This window comes from Toxoplasma gondii, chromosome XII (assembly GCF_000006565.2).
Source record: "Toxoplasma gondii ME49 chromosome XII, whole genome shotgun sequence".
Taxonomy (NCBI): domain Eukaryota; phylum Apicomplexa; class Conoidasida; order Eucoccidiorida; family Sarcocystidae; genus Toxoplasma; species Toxoplasma gondii.
Window position 1 is genome coordinate 1,674,882 of NC_031480.1, and position 24,588 is coordinate 1,699,469.

General features: G+C 49.3%; 2 protein-coding genes across 2 annotated transcripts; one reads left to right on the forward strand and one right to left on the reverse strand.

Annotated features, from left to right (window-relative positions):
• Positions 1-6,014: 6,014 nt before the first annotated feature.
• TGME49_218215 (hypothetical protein) lies at positions 6,015-9,881 on the reverse strand (the record flags this gene model as incomplete). Its single annotated transcript, XM_018779804.1, has 7 exons — positions 6,015-6,654; positions 6,714-6,751; positions 6,812-7,233; positions 7,594-7,682; positions 7,827-7,950; positions 8,351-8,566; positions 8,785-9,881. The coding sequence occupies 5 exons, from the start codon at positions 9,879-9,881 to the stop codon at positions 7,005-7,007; spliced, it is 1,755 nt and encodes a 584-aa protein (XP_018634841.1). The 3' UTR covers positions 6,015-6,654; positions 6,714-6,751; positions 6,812-7,004.
• A 5,634-nt stretch (positions 9,882-15,515) lies between these two features.
• On the forward strand, positions 15,516-22,333 carry TGME49_218210 (Chromosome-associated kinesin KLP1, putative; the record flags this gene model as incomplete). The annotated part of the gene is made up of 6 exons (XM_002370568.1): positions 15,516-16,134; positions 16,454-16,752; positions 17,459-17,695; positions 18,714-19,979; positions 20,695-20,846; positions 21,874-22,333. 6 exons carry the CDS (start codon positions 15,516-15,518, stop codon positions 22,331-22,333), a joined length of 3,033 nt encoding a protein of 1,010 aa, XP_002370609.1.
• Between the last annotated feature and the right edge of the window lie 2,255 nt (positions 22,334-24,588).

Genomic DNA, 24,588 nt, shown 5'->3' on the forward strand with positions numbered 1-24,588 from the left:
AGATTCTACCGACTCTGCAATATTTGCCGCAATGCGCGTTGTCTCCTTCCACTCGCGAACACGCCGAAAAAGTTTTTCTTCCATGTTTTCATAGGGAATTCGAAAACGTCGTCCCCACTCGGCCTTTTTTGGGTGGCTCCAACTGCACACTACCGGATCTGTAACAGGGCTTTGCCGTTCGTCTTCCCCATAGGCTGTTGGAGCCCTGAGGTTGCGCCGAGCCTTGATTTCAGAACGTAACTTCACTGTGTGCCGTTGAGAATTTCTAGCAAGGGTCTTACCATACGTGGGACCACCGCTATTCTCACTAACCGGACCGTTACTGTTGAGCTGGCTCGTAGCGGTGTGAACAGACGTTCGACTTTTGTGAGTAGTTTCCTTACTCCTAGTACCAGCACAAAAGTTTTGGGGCAGTTTAAGGTTATCCCCAACAATACTGTGACTACTAGCGTAATGAGTTTCATTAACAACTTCAACTCTAGAACTGTTTGAACGCCCGGGCACTTCGACTGCCGAAGCTGGGATTCCACCTTGATGTTGACACCTGTGAGAGAGAGTCGCTTTGCTTCCTTTGTCGTCCTGTTGGCTAGGGTCATTTTTCGCCGAAGCGCAGAAAAATCTTGACTGCTGCAGAGCCTCGTACTCTGTGTCCCACCGGTCGGAGGGAAAGTCGTCGAAATCAGTTGGGAGAGGAGACTCCGCAGGCGTGTAGAGAACGCCCCTGCCCTGGTGGCACTCCGAAACTCGCCTGCTCACTGTGTCTACCGTGCTACAACTATCGCAGCTGATGTGACACGAGAGGCATCCGGAATTCTCTCCCTTTTCCCGGAGATTCTTTTTGCCGACGGAAGCCGCTCTAGACACAGGTACCGCTGATGGCCAAACGGAATTTCTCCCTGCACAGGACATTCTCTCAGATGCACTTTCCTTGCTTCGACCTTCGATAGTGTGTCCTCCATATGATCGGTGCCCCGACTGCGACAGGCTGCAAGGAGGGGATACGCATGTGTTCAGACAACCAGAGGATTTTAAAGGAAATTCTGTACCCATTTCCGAAATTTTTGTTACGTAGTTTATGCCTTCTGAGTGACCACGACGTGGCAACGCCATTTCCTTGCTCAGAAACCTCATGGAACAGTCGACGGCCATTGCTGTACCTTGTGTACCGATCACCTGCCTCGCATTTGGGGATGAAGATACAGGAAATAATATCACTTCTGCAGTGGCAGCATGATTCCTATATGGCCTGGATATTCTTTTGTCTCTCAATTCTTCTGCCGATCTGCTGCGTCCATTGAGAGCACTCCATCCTAGCTCCTCCATGTGGGAGCGCCGGTGCTCAGAACACACTGAAGTTGGACATGCGCGCTTTTCCAGGAGATCGAATTCTTGTAATTGTTCACTTTTCGTCGGAAGGGGATGTGGTGCGACGCTCTCTACTACGGAAACAAATCGGTCCTCCTCTCTCGCTGTGGAGGGGATCGTATGTTTCGTCGCAACCAAAGTAGACTGGAAAGAAGCTGGTGACTCTTGATTTCCTCGAACCGTCCCATCAGGAGAGAAACTGGACTCCCCATGCACCTTGTCTGCATCGTTTTCTTCTGGCTCTAACCTTGTAACACGACAAGTGGCCTGTTGCGCCAGAATGGAGCTTTTTGTATCGATCTGAGAAATGTTGAAGAATGAGTCTTCATCATCGTCGTCTAAACTGAAGGGAATTTCAGGACTCAGTGGAGGCCGATATTCATCACGTGGAAACATCCAAGAATGTTCGAGGATCTGTCTATCTATCGACTCTGTTTTTTCTATCGTCGCCTTCTCCTTCGTTGTATCGGTGGTATTGCCGTGAGAAGTGTTCCTGACACAGTCATGGTGTCGGACGACCTGTTCCTTCACCACTACGGAACCCGCTTGTGTTGCTTTCCCCGCGGACCGGTCATGATGCTGTGGAACATTTTGCTCAGCTCGGTGTGCCCTTTTACTGGACTGGGTCAAGCGCGCTGGATTTTTGCTTGTTCCCTCGTTGTGAACAGGTACTCGGCGCCTTTCGAGTTCCTTTTGTGTAGGCGCAGTCCCTGAAGAAAGCGATTTCTGCGTTGTCCTGTCGCCTTTGGGGCAGGCGGCATCTTCGAGCGCTACATGAACCCTTAGAGACCTGCCGTTTTTCTGGTTGGCAACATAGTACTGTCGGCTGCCTGAATATTCCCGCGATTCATCCTTCTTCGTCCAGAAGACAGGCAGGTGTTTTGTATCGTTACAAGCAACGGGGCTGGAGGAACGTCTGCGAGATCCGTTAGATCGCGCACAGTCCGTTGCGAATGACCTGCCGGCGGCGCGCTCTGATGGCAGCAGACCCACACTTCGTCTGCGTGTGACAACGAAGGGATTCATAGATCCGCAGGTAGCGACAGCTAGTTCAACAGTTCGGTGATCATTTGAGATTGTGGTTGGGCGTTCGTTCGTCTTAGTTGACTTTCTGCAAGGCGTCGAATCTGTGGGCACAATGGGAAACAACAAAGAATGGACACATCGTATGAAAATCAAGGCTTTTCTGGACGCGAACCCCAATCTGACTTCGTGCCGTCACTCGCCTGTAGCGAAAGAGAGCTGTAGTGAAATAAGTAGACTTCATACTCACCATAAAACACGAAGCTGAGAGCTACTCGGACAAACTTGGCAAGGGTCTCTGGTGACGCTCCCACGAAGTTTACCACGATTTCAGCAAACGGCAGATATTTCCTCGTCGCTTAGAGACATCGTGTTCTAGCAAGGCCTCTTCTTTTCTCTGTCAAGTCCTGTACATCGCTGAAACGAATTCGAAATCCCAAGTTACACTAACTAGAGGTAATTTAGCGTAGTCACGAGCGCCACCGTCGATTCGACAACGAAAATTTCTTGCGGTTCCCCTTCATTTTTCGGGCTTACCGTCCACGTTGTGCGTTCGAAGAGAGACCACGCCCGGGGAACGTGCCGGTCTTCTGTTCATTCCGGCGATTCGTTCTTCATCCGTAGTGGTGCTGTTCGCTTCGATGCGGCGCACAGAGGACCTTCGCACGTAACGGTTTGACGACTGTCGCAACAGTTCTTGTACTCGACGGTCTTGGCGATCAATGTGAAGGTCAGCATTCTTTTCAGCATCTGCCCCCGACGTTACCTTTTTTCGACCGTGTGCTACTTTGGTTTGGGTTCCCCCCTCCGATTTCTGCACCGGAGAATGAGGAGACAAGGCAGAGCGTGTGTCGCGCTTTGCACAGCAGAACGAAACTGAGGCACCACAACTCTCTGTAAGGGCTTGCTCTCGTGGCTTTTTCTCTTCATCATGGTTCCTCTCATAGTGCGAGAACTCGCGCGCTTCGTTATTGCTCAGGTGCTCTTGATGGGCTTTCGTAGGTGGCAGACAGGCTTGTGAATGCATACAAGAACGGACATTTTGCCTTGTCAGCTGTTCCCATTCCAGGCGCGTTTTACAGACTTCGTCTCCCTGTGGGCAACTGGAAAGGTCCTGCGAGTCTTTTAAACCGACTTCATAACATTCCTTGGTCTTTAAAGAGAAATCAGCCAGCTTTCTGGCCGCTCCGTCGAGGCAGTTTTTGCCATAGACTTCTCTTTGGCTCATAGGACGGTAATTGCTGTGATTCGGTAACCGTTCCGCTTCTATTGTTGGCCCTTCCCATTCCCCTTGCCGAGTCCATGCGAAGCACGGCTCATCATGTTTTGCCTCGAGCCGTTCATTCAAACCTGATTCAATGACCTTTTTGCTCTCTGTTTCATCGACAACGCTCTCGCTAGCTAAATTATCTCCGCTAGGAAGTGACCTTGCGGTGAGAAATGAAACTTCGGGAGACTTCAAACTTCGTGGGGCACATCCGGATGGCACCTCTGTCTCCTGACTGCGTTGCACCGATGGACATGGACCGAGTTTCGTGTCCCCCAAAAGAGGAGTTTTGTCATTGTAAGGAGCCGAAACAGGAGGCAACGAAGTACCCTTTGAATAGTGATTTTGTGTGAAACCGAGAGAAGCTATGGAACTGCGGAAACGCTGCTTCAGGATGTGTTCAGGACTGCTATACCCTCCTTGCCCCGGAGCACGACCACAAATAATTTTATGTGGCCTTTGCTGGTTCTGCCCAGAGGGGACGCCAGAATCTTTACGTACGGCAGACCTTACTGTCGACTGTTTTGAATAGTTGCCGCATGGAGGCAGGCTTGTGGAACGCAGGGTTCTGGGCTGCATTCCTAGATTTTCCTCTCGTTGACGTGGTGCCAACAGTGATGAAGTCAACTGAAAGGCAGGACAGTTGGAAAGTTGAGGTAGCTTTCTCATTCTCGGTCGTCTCATACTCTGACTTTTGCGAACACGACAGCCTTTCTGTGTTTCGACACATTCCCCAATGCTGCCAAGAAGGCTGGTATGACCTTCGGAAGAAGTCCGACTTATTACGGGATTGTTGTCTGCCTCTTCGTCGTCGGCCACTCTGCGTCTCTGTTCGGCCGGCAAGCAAACATGGAGACAGACCGGTATCAGCGTGATGTTTTCTCTGGAGAGGAGAGAGAAGAAAATTTCGCATCACATCGCTAGAGACTTCAGGGGTGTATCGAGCCGTTGATTGACTGGGTGCTCTATTTTCCCCAGGAGCAAGGCCTGATGGGACTGCCCGCCGAGATGATTCCCGCTGGACAAATTGCGTTTCTTTTTCCAACGACAATGTACAAAGAAATAGGGATTTGACTGGTGTGGTTTGTCTTGCCTTCGTCTCCCGGAAGGTGTGCACACAGCCAGGGCCATTTCCAGTTCAGCAGCCTTTAGAAATTGTTTCGTTTTCGTTCTTGGCATGAGCAGTTTATATTGTACATCGCTGGGGCCTTTGGCAATCCTGGTGCTCCCGGGTTACAGGCGACTGCAAAATACGCAAGGGATCAAGCTTGCGAAGAACTATGAATACACTATGTCCAACTGAAGCTTCTTTATTCCGATAAAACATCTTTGGTTTTGAGGTTTGACTGCTACTCCCACATCCGATTTCCTTGCCGGCAACCAACACTTGCACACTGTGGTTATCTTGAGGTGTGTAAGACCATGTTCATTTTTCTTTCTTGCGCTTCCTAGTTTCTGAATAATGCTTTTGTCTGGCCTATAGAGGCTGTGAAGTATGAAAGATCATGATATCACGAGCACGAAGTGTGACACGGATTCCTTAACTGCCTCCGTCGAAAATCACCAGAAATCTGAGGAAGACAAGGGCACAAAGAACAGTGAGGGAACCAAGCTTTCGCTTTTCCAGTTTCCCTTTCGGAAATTACCCCATATCGAAAAACTAGACTGCTGGCGAACGGTTCGGCCACCAGTTGTATACGCTTCTCTCATACCGAAGATAAATATTATTTCATTTCGCGTGTAGGTGACAAAGGAAGCCATCGCACATGCGCGAGAATGGTAGCCCTGGAAGTAATGTGTATCGAAGTCGTGGGGCGCGAACATTCACGCGGTTCCTTTTCTCCCCCGATCATGCACATCAGAATTATTCCCCCTGAAGATTAAAAGACGCCCCTCTGTTCCAAATTGGAAAAATGTTGAAAAACGACAGAATCTTAGGCGTACGTCTTTGGAAAACGGCGCTCCGCCTAACCTGTCCCGCCGTAACCAGCCGGTGAAAAGCAGAACCCATGCACAGTGTCTCTGTTGCGAAAGTAGTGAGAAAAATAAGAGCTACCTGCTCTATAAAATCAAGACATCATGCTCACATACTGTTATATATATATATATATAAATGATGTCAGCGATGTGAATGATCTGTCCACCTCTGAAAACGCAACAAAGTAGAATAAGAACAAATTCAGTAGTACATTTATCTATTAACATGTTTACAAGTTCACATACGGCTACCTAGATGGAATTTGTTGCGTTGTCTGGTTCGTGTCACAGATGTGCCGTATCTTCTGAAAGACTACTCACAAACCAGTAATTTTCTCTTTTGGAGACGACTTTCGCGACACGATCAGGTCTGAGCACCTTTTCACGGGAGTTGCTTGGAAGAGGACAAACATATAGTCATGCAGATGTGCAAGCTACATTCCATAGAATTAGAAACAAAACCAAAAATCCACGTCTTGTTCAAGTACGCACATGTGCGTCGAAAAGACTGATCTCACCGCTTATATGAAGAACACGTAGCCTATAGCGCACAAGAGCAAAGAATCCATGAAATTCGAGTTCGAGCATCATGCAAATAGCTGCACAGCACCAAAACGTTCCAGAAAACACGCTGAAACATCTCCCCCAGATTTTCTGGGTGTATGAGTGACCTGTTGGTTTTGCTTCAAGAACGTCATAACTTCTTCAAGACAATGTGTGATACGCCGGGTTTTTTCTCCGCAGTTTGGAGATCAGATAACTTCCAGAGTTGTTTTTGTATTCAGAGACACTGACAGAAAAAGAGGTCGAGATTGCTCTCTCTGCACACATACCGTCTAGTTTCCGGACGATGCTTGAAATAAAACATCAGTCGATAGCTTTAGAATCACATGCACGCGACTGTGTACTGATGAACAGGCGCACGTATATTCAGACCTGGAGGATCCCACCACTGCAAGAAATGGAGGACCCTTCTCGTGCGGAGATCTATAAAGAAGTCCCATTGGGGCTCTTCGTCGTGACTGAGAACCAAACGGTGAAGGGTCACTTGCGTTTCAATTCACACATCGTGTCGACAGACCTGCTCATGTAGCAGTTCTAGAAGAGTCATTGCCAAGGCTATATCAGGAACCCTCCGTGCTTTAAGAAGCGTTTCAACATTTTCAGCAATACACTCACTGACAGAGGTATGTACACGCCTTCTGTCCGGCACTATCTTGGTGCTTTGTCATTCTTTCGTAAAACCACACTGCTGCAAAACGACTCATCATTTTCTTGATACTATTGTTAGACATGGTTCCTTCCAGGGTATTTCCGTTCTTGTAGTTGGAACCATTTGAAAGTTGTGGCCAGGATAAGGTCATTCAACTTGTTAAATGAATCCCGAAGTGTTCTGCATTGCAGCAGATCTTTGAATAACGACGTGGCCTCTCTCACGGACGGCAGTATACCACCCGCGGCCTTGCTCCAGAAGTTCATCTAGTTCTTCACATGTGATAATCGGAAAGAGATATTTCTGACTGATTTGGTCTAGGTAGTCTCTCGTCCTGCCTTTCGCCTCATATTCGGATTTGCGCACAGCTATTGCAGCAACGTCTTTCCTGAAACAAACAAATTACCGTGGTCTCCGGAGACACTGACACTTCACTTCCGTCACGTAGCTGTTTCTGAATGACGACCGTTATATAAGTTAGAGAGAGCATAGAGCCTGAGCTTTGTTTCCAGTCTTCCGAACAGTAGTTTAACGTGCTCTCTATCTGCGTATACTTTTCGCTGCCTCTTCGTTCCCCCTCCCTATGCACATTTTCCTGTGAGCGGACACCACGCCTACGCTGACATAAGTATGTGTGCATCTTCTTTTGTGACGTGTGCCCTATTTTAACACTGGAGTGGTTGTGACACCAAGAAATCAACCAGTGAGGATGTGCGCGGACTTGCGCTTCGTTATAGAGGACGCTTACGTGAGATCTAGGGCTCCGTGAACATGGAATTCTGGTCTCTTGTTCTCATCGAAAAACACAGGCCGCTTTCTCCGTCCGTTTGCCAAGTCCTGCGGGACAGCCCAGACGGTCGCAAGCTTGACAGAGACAGTCCTAATTACCTTACACACTTGCAGCTATGTCTATCGGCTTAGTGACTAGCCCCAACAACCTCGCGAAGTCGAAATGTTGACCCGAATTATTTGGCGGCTTACTAGAACTGTTTGGAGCTGTTCTTTGCCTAATAACTCAAGAACATGCCACATATCCGGCAGCGTACCAACCCGGTGTCGCCGGTTCCCGCGAATATCTTGAGAAGCTGCGACTGTCACTCGCACTCTGTGAACAGAAGCATGGAAGGAGCCGGTTGCACATTCTCACAGGAGAGAGACGGAGTGACAATGCGTTATGAAGAGCGGAATCGCACCTCCAGTGCTCGCTATACAAAGGCGCATGGTCCTCCATTTAGGACTCCATATCAGTAAACGCAAACCACAATGCGACATTCTCCCGCACGCATGTATTTATATAAATTCCATTCTTTCTTTCGTTGACGTACACATGCACATATCTGAATACGTCACGTAGCCCCCTTGGTGGCGTCGTATGCGTAGAGAGGAAGCGAAATCGTTTGTGACACGAGTTAGGTCACTTGGTTCGTTTCGATAAAAAGCTTAAGAAGTGCTCTGCGTTGGGAAGACTCAGGCCGTGCATAGTAAAGTCAACGGTTCCTCCGTACCTCACATGCTCCTCGAGGAGCAAGAATGCTTGACCCGAGGGATGGAAACGCGAATCGGCGTAAGGGTAGAGGTACAAGTTGAGAAGTCCACGTTTCGGTCGATGTTCCGGTCGAACAGACGAGTGATCGTATATTCCATTAAAAAGCTGTCCTTCCCAGCTTCGCCTTTCGCTTACTTCCGCCAGCTGCGCTTGGCTTTTGAGTTCAAATCGATTTCTGCAAAGCAACAGGTTGATTAGGACCAACAGTTCATCCAAAGAAGGAGTACAGCTATTTGCAAACACATACACCCAGTCAAGAGAAGACATGGACGGAGATGGTGATCTGTTTAAAAGAATAGACAAGCGGTGGCTTTAACACTGAGCACAGCGGTTAGTACAAGCTACGCTGGAGACGTAATTTTATGCAACTGGCCTCTGTAGTTCCTCCCTTACCTGTAGGAATTATCCTCCAGCAGGTGCGGAACAACATTGAGTAAGTCAACTGCAATTGTGAGGGGCATTTTGTGGACCAGGTATTCCTCAACATTCTCCAGGTCAGCCGCGGAAACCCCGGCGGTTCGGAGCTGCCGCTGGATTCTTAATCTGACCACGGCACTCTGTGTCATTGCCTGGGAAGTTACATGCTCCATGACGCTTTGCTGGATTTGTGTAAGTGCCCTCAATTCCGCATTTTCTCTATCTCCAGTACAGATTAAAGATATATGCTGCAGCGCTTTCGGAAGGGGAGGTATTTGAGGAACAAATAACAAACCCGCATTTGAATTCAAGTGTTTTCCCATCGCTGTCTTTTCCGCAGTAGAAACAGTGCTGCCTTTGAGCGTGGGTCGTTTCTGTGGCAAAGGCAGCGACGCACCTACTCCTGAGGAACCGCTTTGCTTCTTCCCGTCTCTGGCTTTCAGAGAACGAGGCTTATCGCCTTCCTTTGCGTCACACAAAGAAGCTGTTTCTTGCGAATGACTTCCAGTCCGCTTTCTTCCGCGGCTTTTCCCGGTCGTTTCACAATCATGAGGTGTTTGGACCTCTGTGCTGCGAGACCCACTCTTTCTAGAGGAATGACAGACATCGGAAAGCTTCGCGGTGATATCTGGTGTCTCCTCTAGATGAGCTCCGGCGGTGGCGTCGGGGGCTTCATCCCGCCTAACTGAATCCTCACGCGTTAAACTTTCTACGTTCTTCACTAATCCCTCCACCTGCCGGGAAGAAGGGCAAGTAGAACGTTTTGTTGTCGATTTCGGTCCAGAGGACGGCGGACTTAGCGATTCTGACAAAACGCGACTAGACTCGCGCTGGTTTGTTTGGGATTCACGCATCGCGGACAGGTGAGACTCCGAATGGGACAAGGTGGAAGTGCATGTAGTGGAAACCGAAGAAGTGAAAGAAGAGGGGCAGTGCGACTTTGTCCATTCACCTTTGCTAGCAACACTGCTATCAGCGCTTGGGCACTTGTTACTAATGCGAGACTTGCGAATCGCACCGACGCATTTGTCATTCTCCGCGTCTCCAGAGGATCTGACTTTCTCATTCAGCATACCTTCCTCTGGTCTCGAGGCTGCTTGCCATGTCCCTGTTGACGTGATTCCCGCGTGACACTTGCTTGCCTCTCTCATATCTGCTTTTGGAGTCTCTGCATTTTTGCTTTCAACCCGTCCCATGCTGCTTCTACTGCAGCGCGCTTCTCTCTCGTCATGCTTACTACGATCTGCATTCACTCTACTTCTTCTCTCCACTTCTCTCGCTTCACTTTCCTTGCAGTCTCTTCTCCTCTGCGTCGACTCTATTCTTTCTGAACTCATTTCTTCTCTTTTTTCTACAGTCCTTTTCTGGGCAGATTCCGAGAGACCGCTACCGGCGAGATTGCTCCGTGGAAGCTCCCCCTGAGGCGTTCGTGTTTGTGCCCCCTTTGAATTCTCCCGTGTGTTTCCCTCGATGCTCTTCTCGTCCCTGTCTGACTCACGCCGTCTTATGGCTGATTGCGAGTCAACTTTCCCGTGTTCACTTTTCGCTTCCACGTTCACCTTCGTGTCAGGAAAAGATGCATAAAGACCAGGCCCATGTCCAGAATATTCTGAGACAGAAGAAAGAAACGAAGAGGCGGAAAAGGTTGTCCCGTTCTCGCCGCTGTGTTGAGAGGCAAAGGCACCTGAGCGTGTGGACAGATGAATAGAACCATTGAGAGTCTCTCCACGCCCACTGTCTGCCTGAATAATAAGGGGTGTAGGAGGCTGCAATTCTCCGCAGGAATCCTTTTCCTTGAAACTCCTTCCATGATCGAGGTGACGAGAAGCAGAACAGGATGGACCTCTGGAAGTGGTCTTTGTCACGGTGTCAAACTCCATTCCTGGTTGACATCCCTCATACCCCCGTCTGACACCAGTGCTTTTACATGCGCTTCCCTGCAACTTCGTCCTGTCTCTCTCACCGTTAGATAATCCAGTCTTAGTCAGCGAAGAGTTTTGGGAACTGCTGTGTGGTGAGCTGTGCGAGTGGTTGCGGGACTTCCTCTCGGAAACCGACTGTGCGTCAGGGCGTGCACTTTCATTTGTTCTAGTTGCTGTGGTGTCTATTCCCGAACAAGAAACACGTTTCGAGGAAGTAGCAACTGCCCCTGTCTTCTCAACCGTTGTTTTCGCCACAACATGTTCTGCTGTACGTGAGTTGGTGCGCCTAGACAACCGTGTCACCCTTTCATTGGAGGAACGAGTGTTCTGTGAGCTGCCTTCGGGTTTGTCAGTGAGCAAGGACTCCAGGAGCAGAACACTATCGCCATGGGACAGATTATCCTGATTCATTTCCACAGTACACGCACCCGATTCGGTCATTCCAGCAGGGATACTACCCCGTGTTCGACTCGCCTGATAATATCTTCTCTCATAGACTGAACGATCTCCTAGTTCTCCTGTATGAGACTTCCCCTGGCTCGCCTGGTTTAGGCCGTCACACATCGATAAGCAACTAGAAGTGAGGCTTTCTGATGCGCTCAGGTCGGGCTCGCATTCTCTGCCAGATAGAGTGGAGTGAGCTTTCGCAGATACGGTGGAAGATTTGAAGGATCCGAAAGGCAAACAGTCAGTTGAGTTTTTTCGGTTCCTGCTTTCAATTTCGCTGGTGTTGGAAACCCGTGTGGATTCCACTGCTGTCGAGGGTGCGTGACTTCCGCCATTCTGAAGTCGCATGTGACCCTGGGTGTTGGTGTCTGAAGTCACCGACGATCGCCTTTGCGACGTGTAAGATCGTGACTTTGTCTGCGAATGTGACGCCCGCGAAACATCGCCTTCTTCGTAGACGAGTGTCGCACCGCTGTGTACTGTTGTGTCATGCTGATACTCGTTGGAGACATTGACATCTGGGGACGGGCCAACAACACTCTTTTCCCTTGTTACCTGCTGGTGGCGGTTGTCATCAGGACGACAGTGCGATTGCAGAACTGTTTCAGTGTCTGCAAATGAGGAAGTTTCCGCAATTGATGCTGCCGCTTGTTTTGAGGAAGGCAAAGCGCTCGCAATCTCAGCAACAGACTTTTGTACGTTGCTTGAGGACATCCGTGTCTCTTCCTCGACAACAGAGTAGAAATCACCATCGCAGTCAGACTGAGTATTCGAATAAAACCTCTTATTCGACCCTGGACCCATGGTGGTAGCTTCAATGGTAGAAGATGACTCGGCTGAATCGACGACGTTGAGTGGCGAACCGGCGGAGGTGTGTTTGCTCGTTGTGGTAGCACGAAAACTCGGATCACCCTTTCTTCCAGTTCTTTCCTGATCCCTTCTACACATTTGTTTCCTGATTGAGTTTGTCGAAACAGCGTTCTGCGGTGTCGAATTCTTGTCACACGTTTGTGGTGATAGTTGCGACTGTTTCTCCTCAATTGAGGATCCTATTCTAGATTTATCTGCAATTCTGTCTCGATGGCTAGTCGAGGTGTTGGGAGCAGCGTTAACAGTGTTTTCTGTCAGTTCCCCCGATTCGAGCTTTTTCTTTTCTCCACTTGAGGACCGAGAACCATATTCGTGGGACAGACTCTCACGGTGCTGTTCCCGAGGCAATCTCTCCTCCGTGTAATTCTGTAGCATCTGCGTCTTAGACTCGTCATTGGGTCGTCTGGCATTTGTCGGGGCGACACTGCAGGGGCTACCCTGCTTGCTTGCTTCCGAGATTCTTGTTTTCTCTTTGTCGTGGGAGACGGGTAGAAGGGTTGTCTCTGTCTCATCCCTCGCTATTTCTCTCAGATTGGTTCGGTGTGAGGAGCCTTTCTGTGCTGGCACGGAATGTTTCTCTGTTGTGGCGAGGTTAACCTCCTTCTGAGTACAGATGGAGCGCTCATGAGATTGAAACGTTTCCTGCGTTTGTCGGTCGATTATTAGAGCGTGGGCATAACTGCCAGTAGTGGATCGGTTAGGAGGCGCACCTGTTCCAACGTTCGTGGATTCCCTAGAGCAAGATCCGGCTACCCGTTTGTCTTGTCTTTGTTCGTTGTCCCTGTGGTTTGCTGTTGCGGCCATAGCTAGCGACGACGAACCCTCAGTCGCTGCCTTGCTCCTTTGTGGCACCATTAGGGAACCGGGGAGAGATTCGGAGCGTTGCGACATATTCATCGACGTTTTGTTGCGAGGGGTAGACGAGAACGCTTGCTCAGAACGTCCTACGGGACCGGACGGAACATCATGATGGTTTATGTTATCCTTCACCGGGAAAGGATGTGTTGTCTGTAAAGACTCGTAACCTCTCAGAAACAATGCAGCCTCACCACGACCGCTCGACTGTGCGAGACTTTTTGGAGTCGCCATTGCCAAATCAAGATATACTGTTCGTTTTAAAGGATATAGATGAGAACGGAATCGGATTGCAGGAACAAAGATAAATGGTGGAAGCACACGATCAAAAATGGAGCGAATGACGCCAGACACCCGACATGGGCATTCCGTGTGTCAGTGAGCCTACACTCCAGGCACTGATTGACCTGCTTTTGCTATCTGCGAAGTAAAAGTAGAAACAAAGCGTCTCAAAACGCAGACTGACAAACAATTGGTCTCTTGTTTCAGAGCATATAATATTGGCTAATGTTTTTGAACGAAAGACAACGCAAGTCATTCATTAACCTGTCACATGACAAAAGTAAAAGCTAATATATGTTTGTTTACACACGCATACAGACACACACGCCAAACCCCGGTATTTCATGCAACGTCATCCATGAACGGGGGGACAGGGGGGGATGGGGGGGCTGTGTTCTGTGCTTGAACCCCTTTTGCCTCAAAAAGGAAACACTGATGCTGTGCACTCGGGAACTATATGCGCAACCTTACGCGTGTAGGTACCAGACCTCCCAGCGACCGTTCCGTTCGGGAAGAAAGTCACAGTAGATACTGCCATAAGGAGATATCACTGTCGACAACACTTATGAAAGTATACTGCACTGCATACTGAGTGACTGCTTACTAAGGTATGGAGCTAAGAATGAATAGATAGTAATGGAAAGTAGACAACGATGATGTGCGGGTAACCTACTTGTTTTCTGGTCTCAAGGGAGTCTGTTTTCCTTTTAGTTTGTGCGAGCACCCATCGGAGTGTGAAATGTTGAAGATCCACTAGAAAACTCCAGCCATCACTTGAATACATGGAAGGCCAAGTGTAATTCAATTTTTGACAGCCACACAGCTACCTCAAAAAACATTACACACCACCACTGGAGTTTTTGTTCAAGACGTTTTAATATGCAAAGGCACTTGTCACTTGGTGATTCCTGCGTTCCGGGCAATACACTTAGGCGACATCCGTTGGGAGCAATTTGTGCGGTCATTTGGTGCGGTCTCCTTTGTACGACTTTCTTGCCCAAGAGAACTGGAAATAATACACAAAACAGTAACCCGTAGTCTCTCCTTTTCCAAATAACAAGGAAATTCCTGCGGATGCGCAGGATCCATCGTGGTGGCGGTGCGCAAGAAACTTCCTGTTTATCTCCAAGCAGGTGCGTGGCCGCTTCCCTTGTTTTTTATTTTCTGTCTGAATCAATAACACACTAGAAAGTGGTACATCTTCCTACTGAGTGGATCCGTTTTGTTTTCAGTGCACGTATGCTATACTGATGTGTTGTAGCTTGACAGGATGTGATCTGCATTGTTGCTTAAAGCAGGGACTCGCGCTGGTTCGCTGTTACATCTACTTAGTTATCGTGCTTTTAAATTTAGGAAGAAGACGACCCTCATTCTTGAGTCCAGGAACCAACTGTTTGGCATACCCAAAAACGAATTATGCCTGCACCACCGCAGAACGGTTACCGGAGTCGTAGTCATTTAATGATTGCTAGTGCTGATGTGTGACAGACTGAAATCGCGCTCATCTAATACTGATGGAAAATCCAGAAAATTTGTTGTCTACAAATCATCCGTGTGTGCTTATGCCAATTCATGATTATGAAGAGAGTCGAAGACCGCTGTCAACTAACCGATAACGTGTCTACCCAGCAAGATTGCTGTGATTCACTTTCATCGCTTTCAACGCAGATCAAAGAAACCTGATCGGCAACGCCCTTCTGTGGTGCGAAAAATGGAAGGAGAAAAGTGGCTGGCACGGTGGTCTCGCCTCGATATTGCTGACTCTCATTTCGCATGCAACAACCTACACATGCACTTTTTTGTCCCGTAGAAAAACACCGTATTTGCAACTCTTTTACTCACGCCGCCAGGAGCTGCAGTTGACCTGGATGTACTGGAAACTGTGCGGCAGCAAATCTTCGCTGCAAAAAGTCTTGCTGCTAGAACGCTCGCTTTAGGACCAACACTAAGGGGCAGATTTTCTGTTTGCCTGCAGTATCGCACCTCGTCAGACGCTTCATGGAGCCGAACGGTACTCGAGCACCGAAAGCGATCACGTATATTTGCACTAACGTCGTCCGTTTGTTTTCAACGACGGCGCTTCTAGGACATGAGTGTCTCGAGGTCCAGAAGAATACTTATCGAGACACAGATCTCCGCTTCTTCTGTGGCCAACCTCACGGTAACTGGAGTACCTAGGTAGTTCTCCGAAGAAAAAATTGCTCTACGCAGTTTACACCGTTCAGTTTCACAGCAGGCTGGTACTTCAACTGTCTGCTCTGCTCTGCTCTGCTCTGCTCTGCATGGGCTCTTCATCAAGAACCTGGTGCCTCTGTTCTTAAGATCGCGACAATGTCTTCAGTTAAGGTGGCCGTCCGTGTGCGGCCTTTCAACGACCGAGAGAAAACCATGAATGCTCGGTTGTGCATCGACATGAACGGAAAGAGCACGACCATCACCAACGTGGACGACGAGAAACAGAACCGCACCTTTGCTTTCGACTACTCTTACTGGTCACACGATGGGTTTGAGAACGACGACAATGGCTATTCAAGACCTGTTTCTGCCAAATATGCCGATCAAGAAAAGGTGTTTAACGACATCGGGAAAGATGTGCTGAACAATGCCTTTGAGGGCTACAATGCCTGTCTTTTTGCTTATGGACAGACGGGGTCGGGGAAAAGTTATTCGATGGTGGGGTACGGGGCCAACAAGGGAATTGTTGTCCGTGCGTGCGAAGAAATCTTCCAGAGAATCAAAACTATAAATGACCCGCTTCTTCGGTCGGAAGTCACGGTCAGTATGCTAGAAATCTACAACGAAGCCGTTCAGGACCTCCTTGTCAAGCCTGAGCAGAGGCCCAAGGGAGGATTGAAAATCCGTCATACGCCACAGCTCGGAACGTTTGTTCAAGACCTAACCAAACATCCAGTCGACACGTATGCCGCCATTCAGGCAAAACTCGACGAAGGTGAGCAACACCATCTCAACCACCATCTGCATTCCTTGCGGGTTTATTCAACACCCGCACACAAAACATTCAGTCTGCTAGATATCCACACCTTGCTGGTAAGCTGTGCTTGTGACTGCAAGTTAGCAACTGTTATGCGATACCCTGAAGCAAGCGACTGCTGACCGGGTACAGCTCACAGTTTCCGTGACACTGTCCAGATACAACAGCATGAGAAAAATGGATCCGCCAGAAGATTACAGAGCGACACATGTAGAACAGGCTTCTCACACAGTGCCGATTTCGGATTCACCGTTGCTTTGCCTCTTTCTGACTGAAGGCACAAGCAACCGAACGGTCGGGGCGACGCTAATGAACGCCACGTCGTCGCGGGCACACACGGTCCTCCAAATTGTCTACAATCAAGTGACCCTTGACGAAAATACAAAAGAGCCTCTGAGCCAGAAGACAGCCGAGATCAGTCTCGTTGATTTGGCCGGATCCGAAAGAGCAGGTTCGACAGGAGCAACGGGTGACCGTTTGAAGGAAGGATGCGCGATCAACCAGTCCCTTTCTGCCTTAGGAAATGTCATCTCGGCTCTCGCGGACAAAGCCTGCGGGAAACTGAAACCGGGACAGGTGCAAAGTGTTCTCTGAATGAGTCTGTGGACGCTCCGGCGCATGCTCAAAAACTCAAAGTGCTACACACACAGACACATATGCAGATACGTCTTTCTCTACTTATTTACACACATATGTATGGAGATGCATGCATGGATAAGGGCAGAACTGCGCCCTTTAGCTTGATCCAGACACCTATGGAGTGTTGTGTCCTGGAGTGTGCGTGTAGAACAGAGTCGGCTGTTATCCTCAGAAAGGTCGCACAGGAACCAATAGGAACGTACATATTATCAGATGCAGACTGCGAGGCAAATGGGTGTTCGTCGGTTCTACAGTGGGCTTCTTACCCACACACTCAAAACTCTGCTGGATCTCCCTTACGTATATGCTGTCTTATAGAAATGCATCCATCCTCACACAAATGCATACATGCATGCATACAACTATACTGGATACAGCTACACTTAAAGACATAAATACAAATGTGCAGTTGTGCATGTGGAACTCGAACTGCAATCTCTGTAGTCTAGGGTAGAAAGACACCGTTCAAAGTGCGAGTCCGCGTCACCACAGCAGCCGGGGTGGAGCTTAAACGCGTTTACTTTCGTGTCTTTTCGTCAGGAAACTTTGCTGGCTTGCGTGAGGCACGAGTTATTCTCCTCAAGAGTCTTTTGCATGTCTTCAAACTCCTTTTTGCGCCTTCGTCACTGTGTCTTCCTCGCAGGTCATCCCCTACCGTGACTCAGCGCTGACTCGCATTCTCCAGTCTGCTCTCGGAGGGAACAGTAAAACGTGTATGATTGCCGCCTTGTCACCGGCGTCGGTGAACTACGAGGAGACGCTGTCGACTCTCCGATATGCAGACAGAGTCAAATCGATCAAGAACGAAGCCGTCATCAACGAAAATCCCCTCGAAAGGCTCATTCGCGAGTTGAAGGAGGAGAACGAGAGACTGAAGAAGGTGCGTCACACAGATGGAGACTGTTTCAGATGCGGCGACAGGGGAGACAGACGGCGTCAAAGATAGGAACCATGTAGAATTTTCACGAAGCCTTCAAGGAAGCTGAAAGAAGTAGCTGGTAGCATTTCATTAGCGAAAAGGAAAGCTGCAAAAGGCGCCTATACTTTTAAATTTGTAATTAAACGCCCATACTCCTTTGTGGCGAAACAAGTAGAAATAATTTTGACTGAACCGGTTCACTCCCTGTCTCCGCGAACTCGACACACTCGACGACTCGTGGGTGCCTTACAAATGTGGTTCTCACTGAAATATGCTGGATACCTCGTTCCTTAATTTTTCCTTAATGCATTTAACGTGAAGGGGACGAGAAATACAGGAGCACTGGGATCAGGGAAGCAAGCACCTTCAACATCTGCACCAGTCGTCCGACTCGTCGCCGATACTCAAGAGCAAATGCGAAGCCCGCGACAACTGCTAACTCTCTCGAATCGAGAGGCACTTCCTTCAACAGAACAAACGCGCCGTTTTCCACCCCCAGTGTTAGCCTGTTCGGTAGACGTACATCGATCAGTCTGTATCAACGAAACACCGGATTCGGCAATAGTCTCTGTGTATCATGATCCTCACTTTGTAGATTCCCCCGTGTTGTCAGTCTGCAAGGAAAGTTAGGTCTTTCCATCCGGATGAACCATCAAGTAGACTTGGTAATGGTGTCTAGACAGACTGAAAAACTCCATCCGCGAGCCTCCAGTTTAAACTCCGCCTGCTCTCGTTCAACTTCCTTCTGAAGCCCCGTAGACACTCAAACTCCCTCTTGGAGTGCAAACGAGGGCATGCAGCACCGACAAGCTGGAAGCTACAGCTGGACTTTCCGTTCCATATTACCTCTGCGTTGAATTTTCCTTCTCATACGGACTCGGTGTTTTCCGAGACAAGGTCTTCAGAGTCTCGCCTAGACTCAGGCAACACTGTGTGATGCAATCTGTCTCTCTGACTGAGAGTTGGTCCGTTTTCGCAGGCAGCAGGGGGCGACCTGGTGCTGACGGACTCAGGCAAGACACAGGAGGAAATGGACAAGATGAAGCAGCAGTACGAAGAAGAGTTGGAGGCGAATCGTCGCGCGCTCGAAGAGATGTCGAAGAGTTGGCAGCAGAAGCTCGCGGAGGCGCAGGCGCGGGACGCAGCTGCGAGGAGGGAGGAGCTGGACGAGAATCAACCGTGCCTGAAGAACTTGAACGAGGATCCTTTTCTTTCCGGGAAGATCACGCTGATTCTGTCGGTCGGCAGCAGCTCTGTCGGGAAGCCCAACAGCGAGCAGAAGCCGACGTTTCAGATCGGGGGGTTGGGAGTGGTGGTGGAGCACGCGACTCTCATGTGTGAGGAGAAGGCGGTGGCAGACGGGGTCGACTTCGAAGTGAAGTTGAGAGCGAACGGGAAGACGCTGATCAACGGCGAGGCCGTTGCACCTGAGGAGACGAGGACGCTTTCGCATCGAGATCGCATTCTCTTTGGTCACGCCAATTTATTTGTGTACCTCGATCCGCGGGCTGTGGACAAGTCGCTGCCGTCCTGGGAGGAAGCGATGAAGGAGGTGAACAAACAGAGCCTCGACGAATACGGAGACGCGGTCTGTCTGGACGCGGTGGCGAGTGCGAAGCTGCGGGAAATGGAGGCCAAGATGCAGGAGGAGAGGGAGAAAATGGAGAGAGAGAAACGGGAATGGGAGCTGCGCGTGAAGGACAAAGAAGCCCAGATGGTGACGGCCGAGGGCGCCGACGCCGTCGCGCTCATGAAGCAGTTCGAGGAGGAGAGGCGGCAACACGAACTCGAGCTCGAGAAGAAACAGGCGGAGCTGGACGAGAAGCTGCAGAAACTGAGTGCCGAACAGGAAGAGGAAAAGCGCAATCAACAGGCGGAACACCGTGCGAGGGTCGTGCTTGAAGAGGTCTTGACGCGGACGATCATGTTGACGGACGAGGCGAACTCGATCGCAGAAGAACTCGGAATAGGCGTTTTCTTCTCGCCCAAACTGACCATGAAACACGACGGCTTAGACATCTCCCGAAAAGGAACCGCCACGAACGTCATGCAACAGACGGAAATCCAAATTCGCGTCGAACGGCTCGACACAGACGTCGTCGAAGCTTGGAAACTCGACCTCTTTGAGCAGAAAATCTTCGACATGCGCGAGCTGTACAACCAGTACATGTCTTCCCCGCCAGGAGAATTCAAACGACCAGACGGCCCCGATGACCCATTCGCTTCCGATCCAGACTCCTACCAAGTAAAGAACTCGAAGAGTATAGAAAGAAGATTTGCACTGGGGGAAAACGTGGAGCACCAGAGCAGGAAGCAACGGGAACCGCCAACTCAAGTGCACTCTTCCCTTTGGACCAACGCGGATTCCATTGCGTCCGTTGCCGCTCGGCGGTCTATTCTGTTCAGAAATGGAAATGGGTCTCTCCCCAAGTCGCAACCACACCAATCTGCACATCGAAGTATCAACAAGTCACGCTCGCGACGGATGCACAGATACATGCAAATGAGCTGCGATAGTGTGCCGTCAAAACCTCTGCAAGAGGATACGCTCTTCTCTCAGCACTGGGCAAGAAAGGACGCGCGCACACACACACATGTAGTTAAACAACTCCAGTGACGCAGTGTTCGACTCGCATGAATAAAACTGCACTCGACTGACGCATGCAGAAGAGCCTCCGCCGTCCATGCATCCCTCGCCTACAGCCTTGCTTGATTTTCCCTTTCTCGTTTGCCCACTCGTTTTCGCAGGGGGGTCTTGACGCTATTGAACCTCAGCACTGTTTTTCAATGGTCTTGTGCAGTCCACTGAGGTGGAGATTTCCAGCGCTAGTAAGATCACGCGCTTGCCTGCATCTGATACCGGGAGTCAAGGTCTGCTAACGCATCGTCAAGAACTGGAGTCTCGGTCTCTCGAAACTGGAGACCTGTCCACGTAGTTCTGTGTGGTGGACGGTGTGCAGGTTCTGGGCCAAGCGTATCTGTATCTGGATGTCCTCTTCAATCTGCTGCCCGTGGAAAACGAGGCGCTTCCGATCTTCGACTTCAAAGGACAGAAACAGGGCATGCTGTCCATCTCCGTTGACCTCGACCTGCTGGTCGACATGGAGGAAGTGTGAGTTCTCTCCAGCTGTGTTCACCCCCCGCAAATCGTCGAGCCTCAACTTAAAACCAGTCGTCGATCTCACAACATGCCCGTTGAAAATTCAAGTGTGACACCCGTAATATTAAGGGAAGCGTCAACCGCACAAGCGACAGAAAGTCCATTGCGACGAAACATCGGTGTCCGTTACGAGGCGAGCACACGCCGCCACACACTCAAACATCCACAGACATGCATATGTATACACAGATATACTTATATCCATATATATATATATATATGAATATAGGTAGGTTTCGAATTATACATAATTGTATAGACATGCATAGATTAGCATATATATATATATATATACATATATATATATATATATATATATATATATATATATGTAGGTAGGTAGATAGAGATGCATTCATAACTTTGTGTATGTGCCGACAGGAAAACGTAAATTCGTGCATGTTTTTGCTGTACAAGCGCAGAAAGGCGCGTCTGCGTGTCTCCGGTTTAGGTGTGAAGACACAGCATGCAGCTGGGCATTTGTGTGTTGGATGTCACACTCTCGAAGCCTTGCGTTCGATTCGAGATCTGCGGACAAGGTTGCGTTTTCGATGAGAACTGTCTGTCAAAAACGAAGCGTGACGGACATGCCTATAGTCTCTGTCTCTGGAGCAGGGCTGGCTACCACCGTTGAGAATCCTGCCATCTTTCTCCTTGCATTACTACTATGCAAAGCGTTTCCTGTTGGACTTTCTAAGGTAGTCTAAGGTAGCTGGGAGCTTCGGACTTTTTGCGCACTGGAACGCATCTTGGCTCCTTATGGAGCGTTTGGGGGGCAGCGACTCCACGTCATCCCGACATACGATCTCGCGCGTTTCCCGTGGAGTCTGTAGCCGACCGCGAGTCGCGTTCGCCGTTGTTTCCAGTTCCAGAGAGAAGCAGGCGGCTGATGTAAAAAGCTGCAAAGGGTCGAGCAAAGCTCGCAAGTGGCTGCCTTGACTTTCCCCAGCAACTCTCGGCTTCTTCCGAGTGCATGCAGAGCGAATAAAGGACCGCAAGTCGCAGACTTGGACTACTACGACACAGTCGAGGACATCAAGGGGAAGATGCTGAAGGTGACTGTGAAAGTGGACTCCGCACACGATCTGCGAGAAAACTGCTGCCGAAGACCGGAGATGAACTACAAGTGGATTGACGGGGTCTCTGAAGTTCGCTGCTCCACAGACGACATGAGCAACCGTAATCCTGAGTTTCACAGCGTCAAGGAATTCGATGTGATGATCACAGACGAAGTCGTCAACTGGTTCAGAGGAATCCTTGTGTTCGAAGTCGCGGGAATGATGGTCAACAAACAACACAAAGACCAGGCCACCCCTGCATCGCCTTCTGCCGGAAGCGTCGCTGCGAAGCTGAGAGAAAAAGAGATTCTCTTGGCGCAGATCCAACAGCGACTTGAAGAACGGGGGACTACACTCGATGACTTCTTAAATGGACAGTGATGACTCTCCCACATTTTCAAACACGGCACCCTCACAAAAAATCCCTACTTGCTCTGAAGGGTCAACCAATCAAGCCTAAGGCGATATACCTACATACTGGTGCATGTATGGAGGTATATATCCACATATCTTCGTACATATATATATATATATATGTATACGTGTACATATATGTATATATATATATATATATATATATGTGTATATATATGTATATACATATGCTTTTGGTCATTCCGTAGCACACATGTGTTTGCCTGTCAAGGCTGGAACAGAGAAGGCACCTTGGAAGAGAAAGTTTTCAAGAGTCGTAGAAAACATTGTAGGGAACCGTTGGGCTTGGGAGTGAGTCGCGGCATCGAACTGCTTATGCATTTAGGAGAGAGACAGGAGAGAACCTCGGGAAGTCGGAAGGCGCCTTCAGTCGTTCGTTTCGACGGAGGATTAGCTTCGATTCTGGTGGCATCGCCGAACTGCGGTGTGACAGGAAAACGGATTCTGCGTTTAAACAACAGCTGCTTTGTCGGGCGTCTTCCGCCAGATTTTTCTAAATTTTTAAAGAAGAGAAGACACGGAATCTAGCTGTCGCTGGCGAGGTGGAGGCGCCTGCATTCTCCAGGCTTGTCCCAAACAATGTGAGGAGACGGAGAAACATTCCGTCTACTGCTATTTTTTTTCTGGAACCAATGAAATGGGCGCCAGAGTCAGTGACGCCGGTGACCTTTAGTTGTCAGCCGGATCGATGTCTTCTTCGCGTCTCAAGCATCACTTGTCTTCGCTTTCTCTTGCAGTCGTTGCTGCAGAGAATGTGACGGCCGCATGCCTCTCCTTTTTTCCTCGCCTTCTGGGGGTTTCTCGACGTGTACGGCCGACAGCCGGTCTTCTGGAAAAATGGCTCTCCTTTCACTCCGCAACACATCACTGGAGTGGAAGAAACGTAAAAAACGCGGAAAACAACACCAAAAATGCAATTCGTGAAACGTCTTCGGCAGAGACACGGGATCTCGTGTGGGATACGGCGTCGAGAAGCAAATCACCCGCGAACTCATCGTGTACCCTTCAAAAACACGGAGATAGCTCTCGACGCATGTCCATCGACATAACGCAAACACTGTTCCCTCCAGTGCACACAATCCATCCATACAAAAATGGATAAATACATATATTCATATATATATATATATATATATGATGAATGTAACTCCATAGAACGTGAATGGAATGATCCACACAAAGCTCGATTCCTTGGCCAGTGTCAGAGTGGTTCTTCCATCCACCATTCAACAATAGAGCATTTGAAGAACCGCGTGCGTGGACTCGACTGGTGTGAGAGCAAGAACGAGATCTCAAGTCACAACGACGGAGAGAAAACTGAGCGTTAAAACCGGCTTGCCTCCTCATATATGTATCCAGGTGTATACGTATATTTGGAACGAAACACATACGGTAATAATACAACACGCCAAAAGAAAGACATTCCTATTTGTAGGTAACTGCAGAGAGACGACGCATGCCCGTGCATCTTCCAGCAAATGGATGGGCAGTACGCTCCAGCGTTCAGAAGCGTCGACTCTGCCTTTTGTAATCGTGTTACTCAGAAATGTCCAGAGGTGAATTAATACAATCTACGCATGCTTGTTCTTCTGTGTGCAGACTTGAGGTGTGTGCCGCTTGGGAGGGCAGCGAGGAGACTCTAATTTTCTTTAACGCAGAACTCCGTTACTTCACTCTGCACAAACAATGGATTTGCACATACAACCACGAAGCTGTCTGAACAATCTTCGAACAAATTTCTCCGCATCTGGGAGCACAGTGCGAAACGAGAGTCGAAAAAAAGGCGGGGAAGTCGAAAAAAAGAAAACTCCGAGAGGCAGAACAGGAACTCCGAAAACAAAAGCGGGACCAGACACGGGAGCACGCGACGCGGAAGAGAAGAGACGAACTCGTCGAAGATGTCTTCTCTCTCGACCTGGCCTTTTATACGGAAGCGGACGACGAGCTCCGCCGTCAAAGACGACTGCATGCACTTACACAGCGCCGGAGTTGGTTTTTTCTCCAAAAACTCCTCTTGCCGTCTCGCCTCGTGACCATTTCTGTCGAAGGGACCCCTCGAAAGGCGAACCTCCACTTTCACACTCTTTTCGCTTTCGAACTCTCAGATTTTTTCTTCCCCGAATTCTCTCCACTTTTCCGCAGCTGCCCGTCTCGCGTGCATGCTCTCTCGCTTTTCTCGATTTCGCGATACAGCGGGTCAC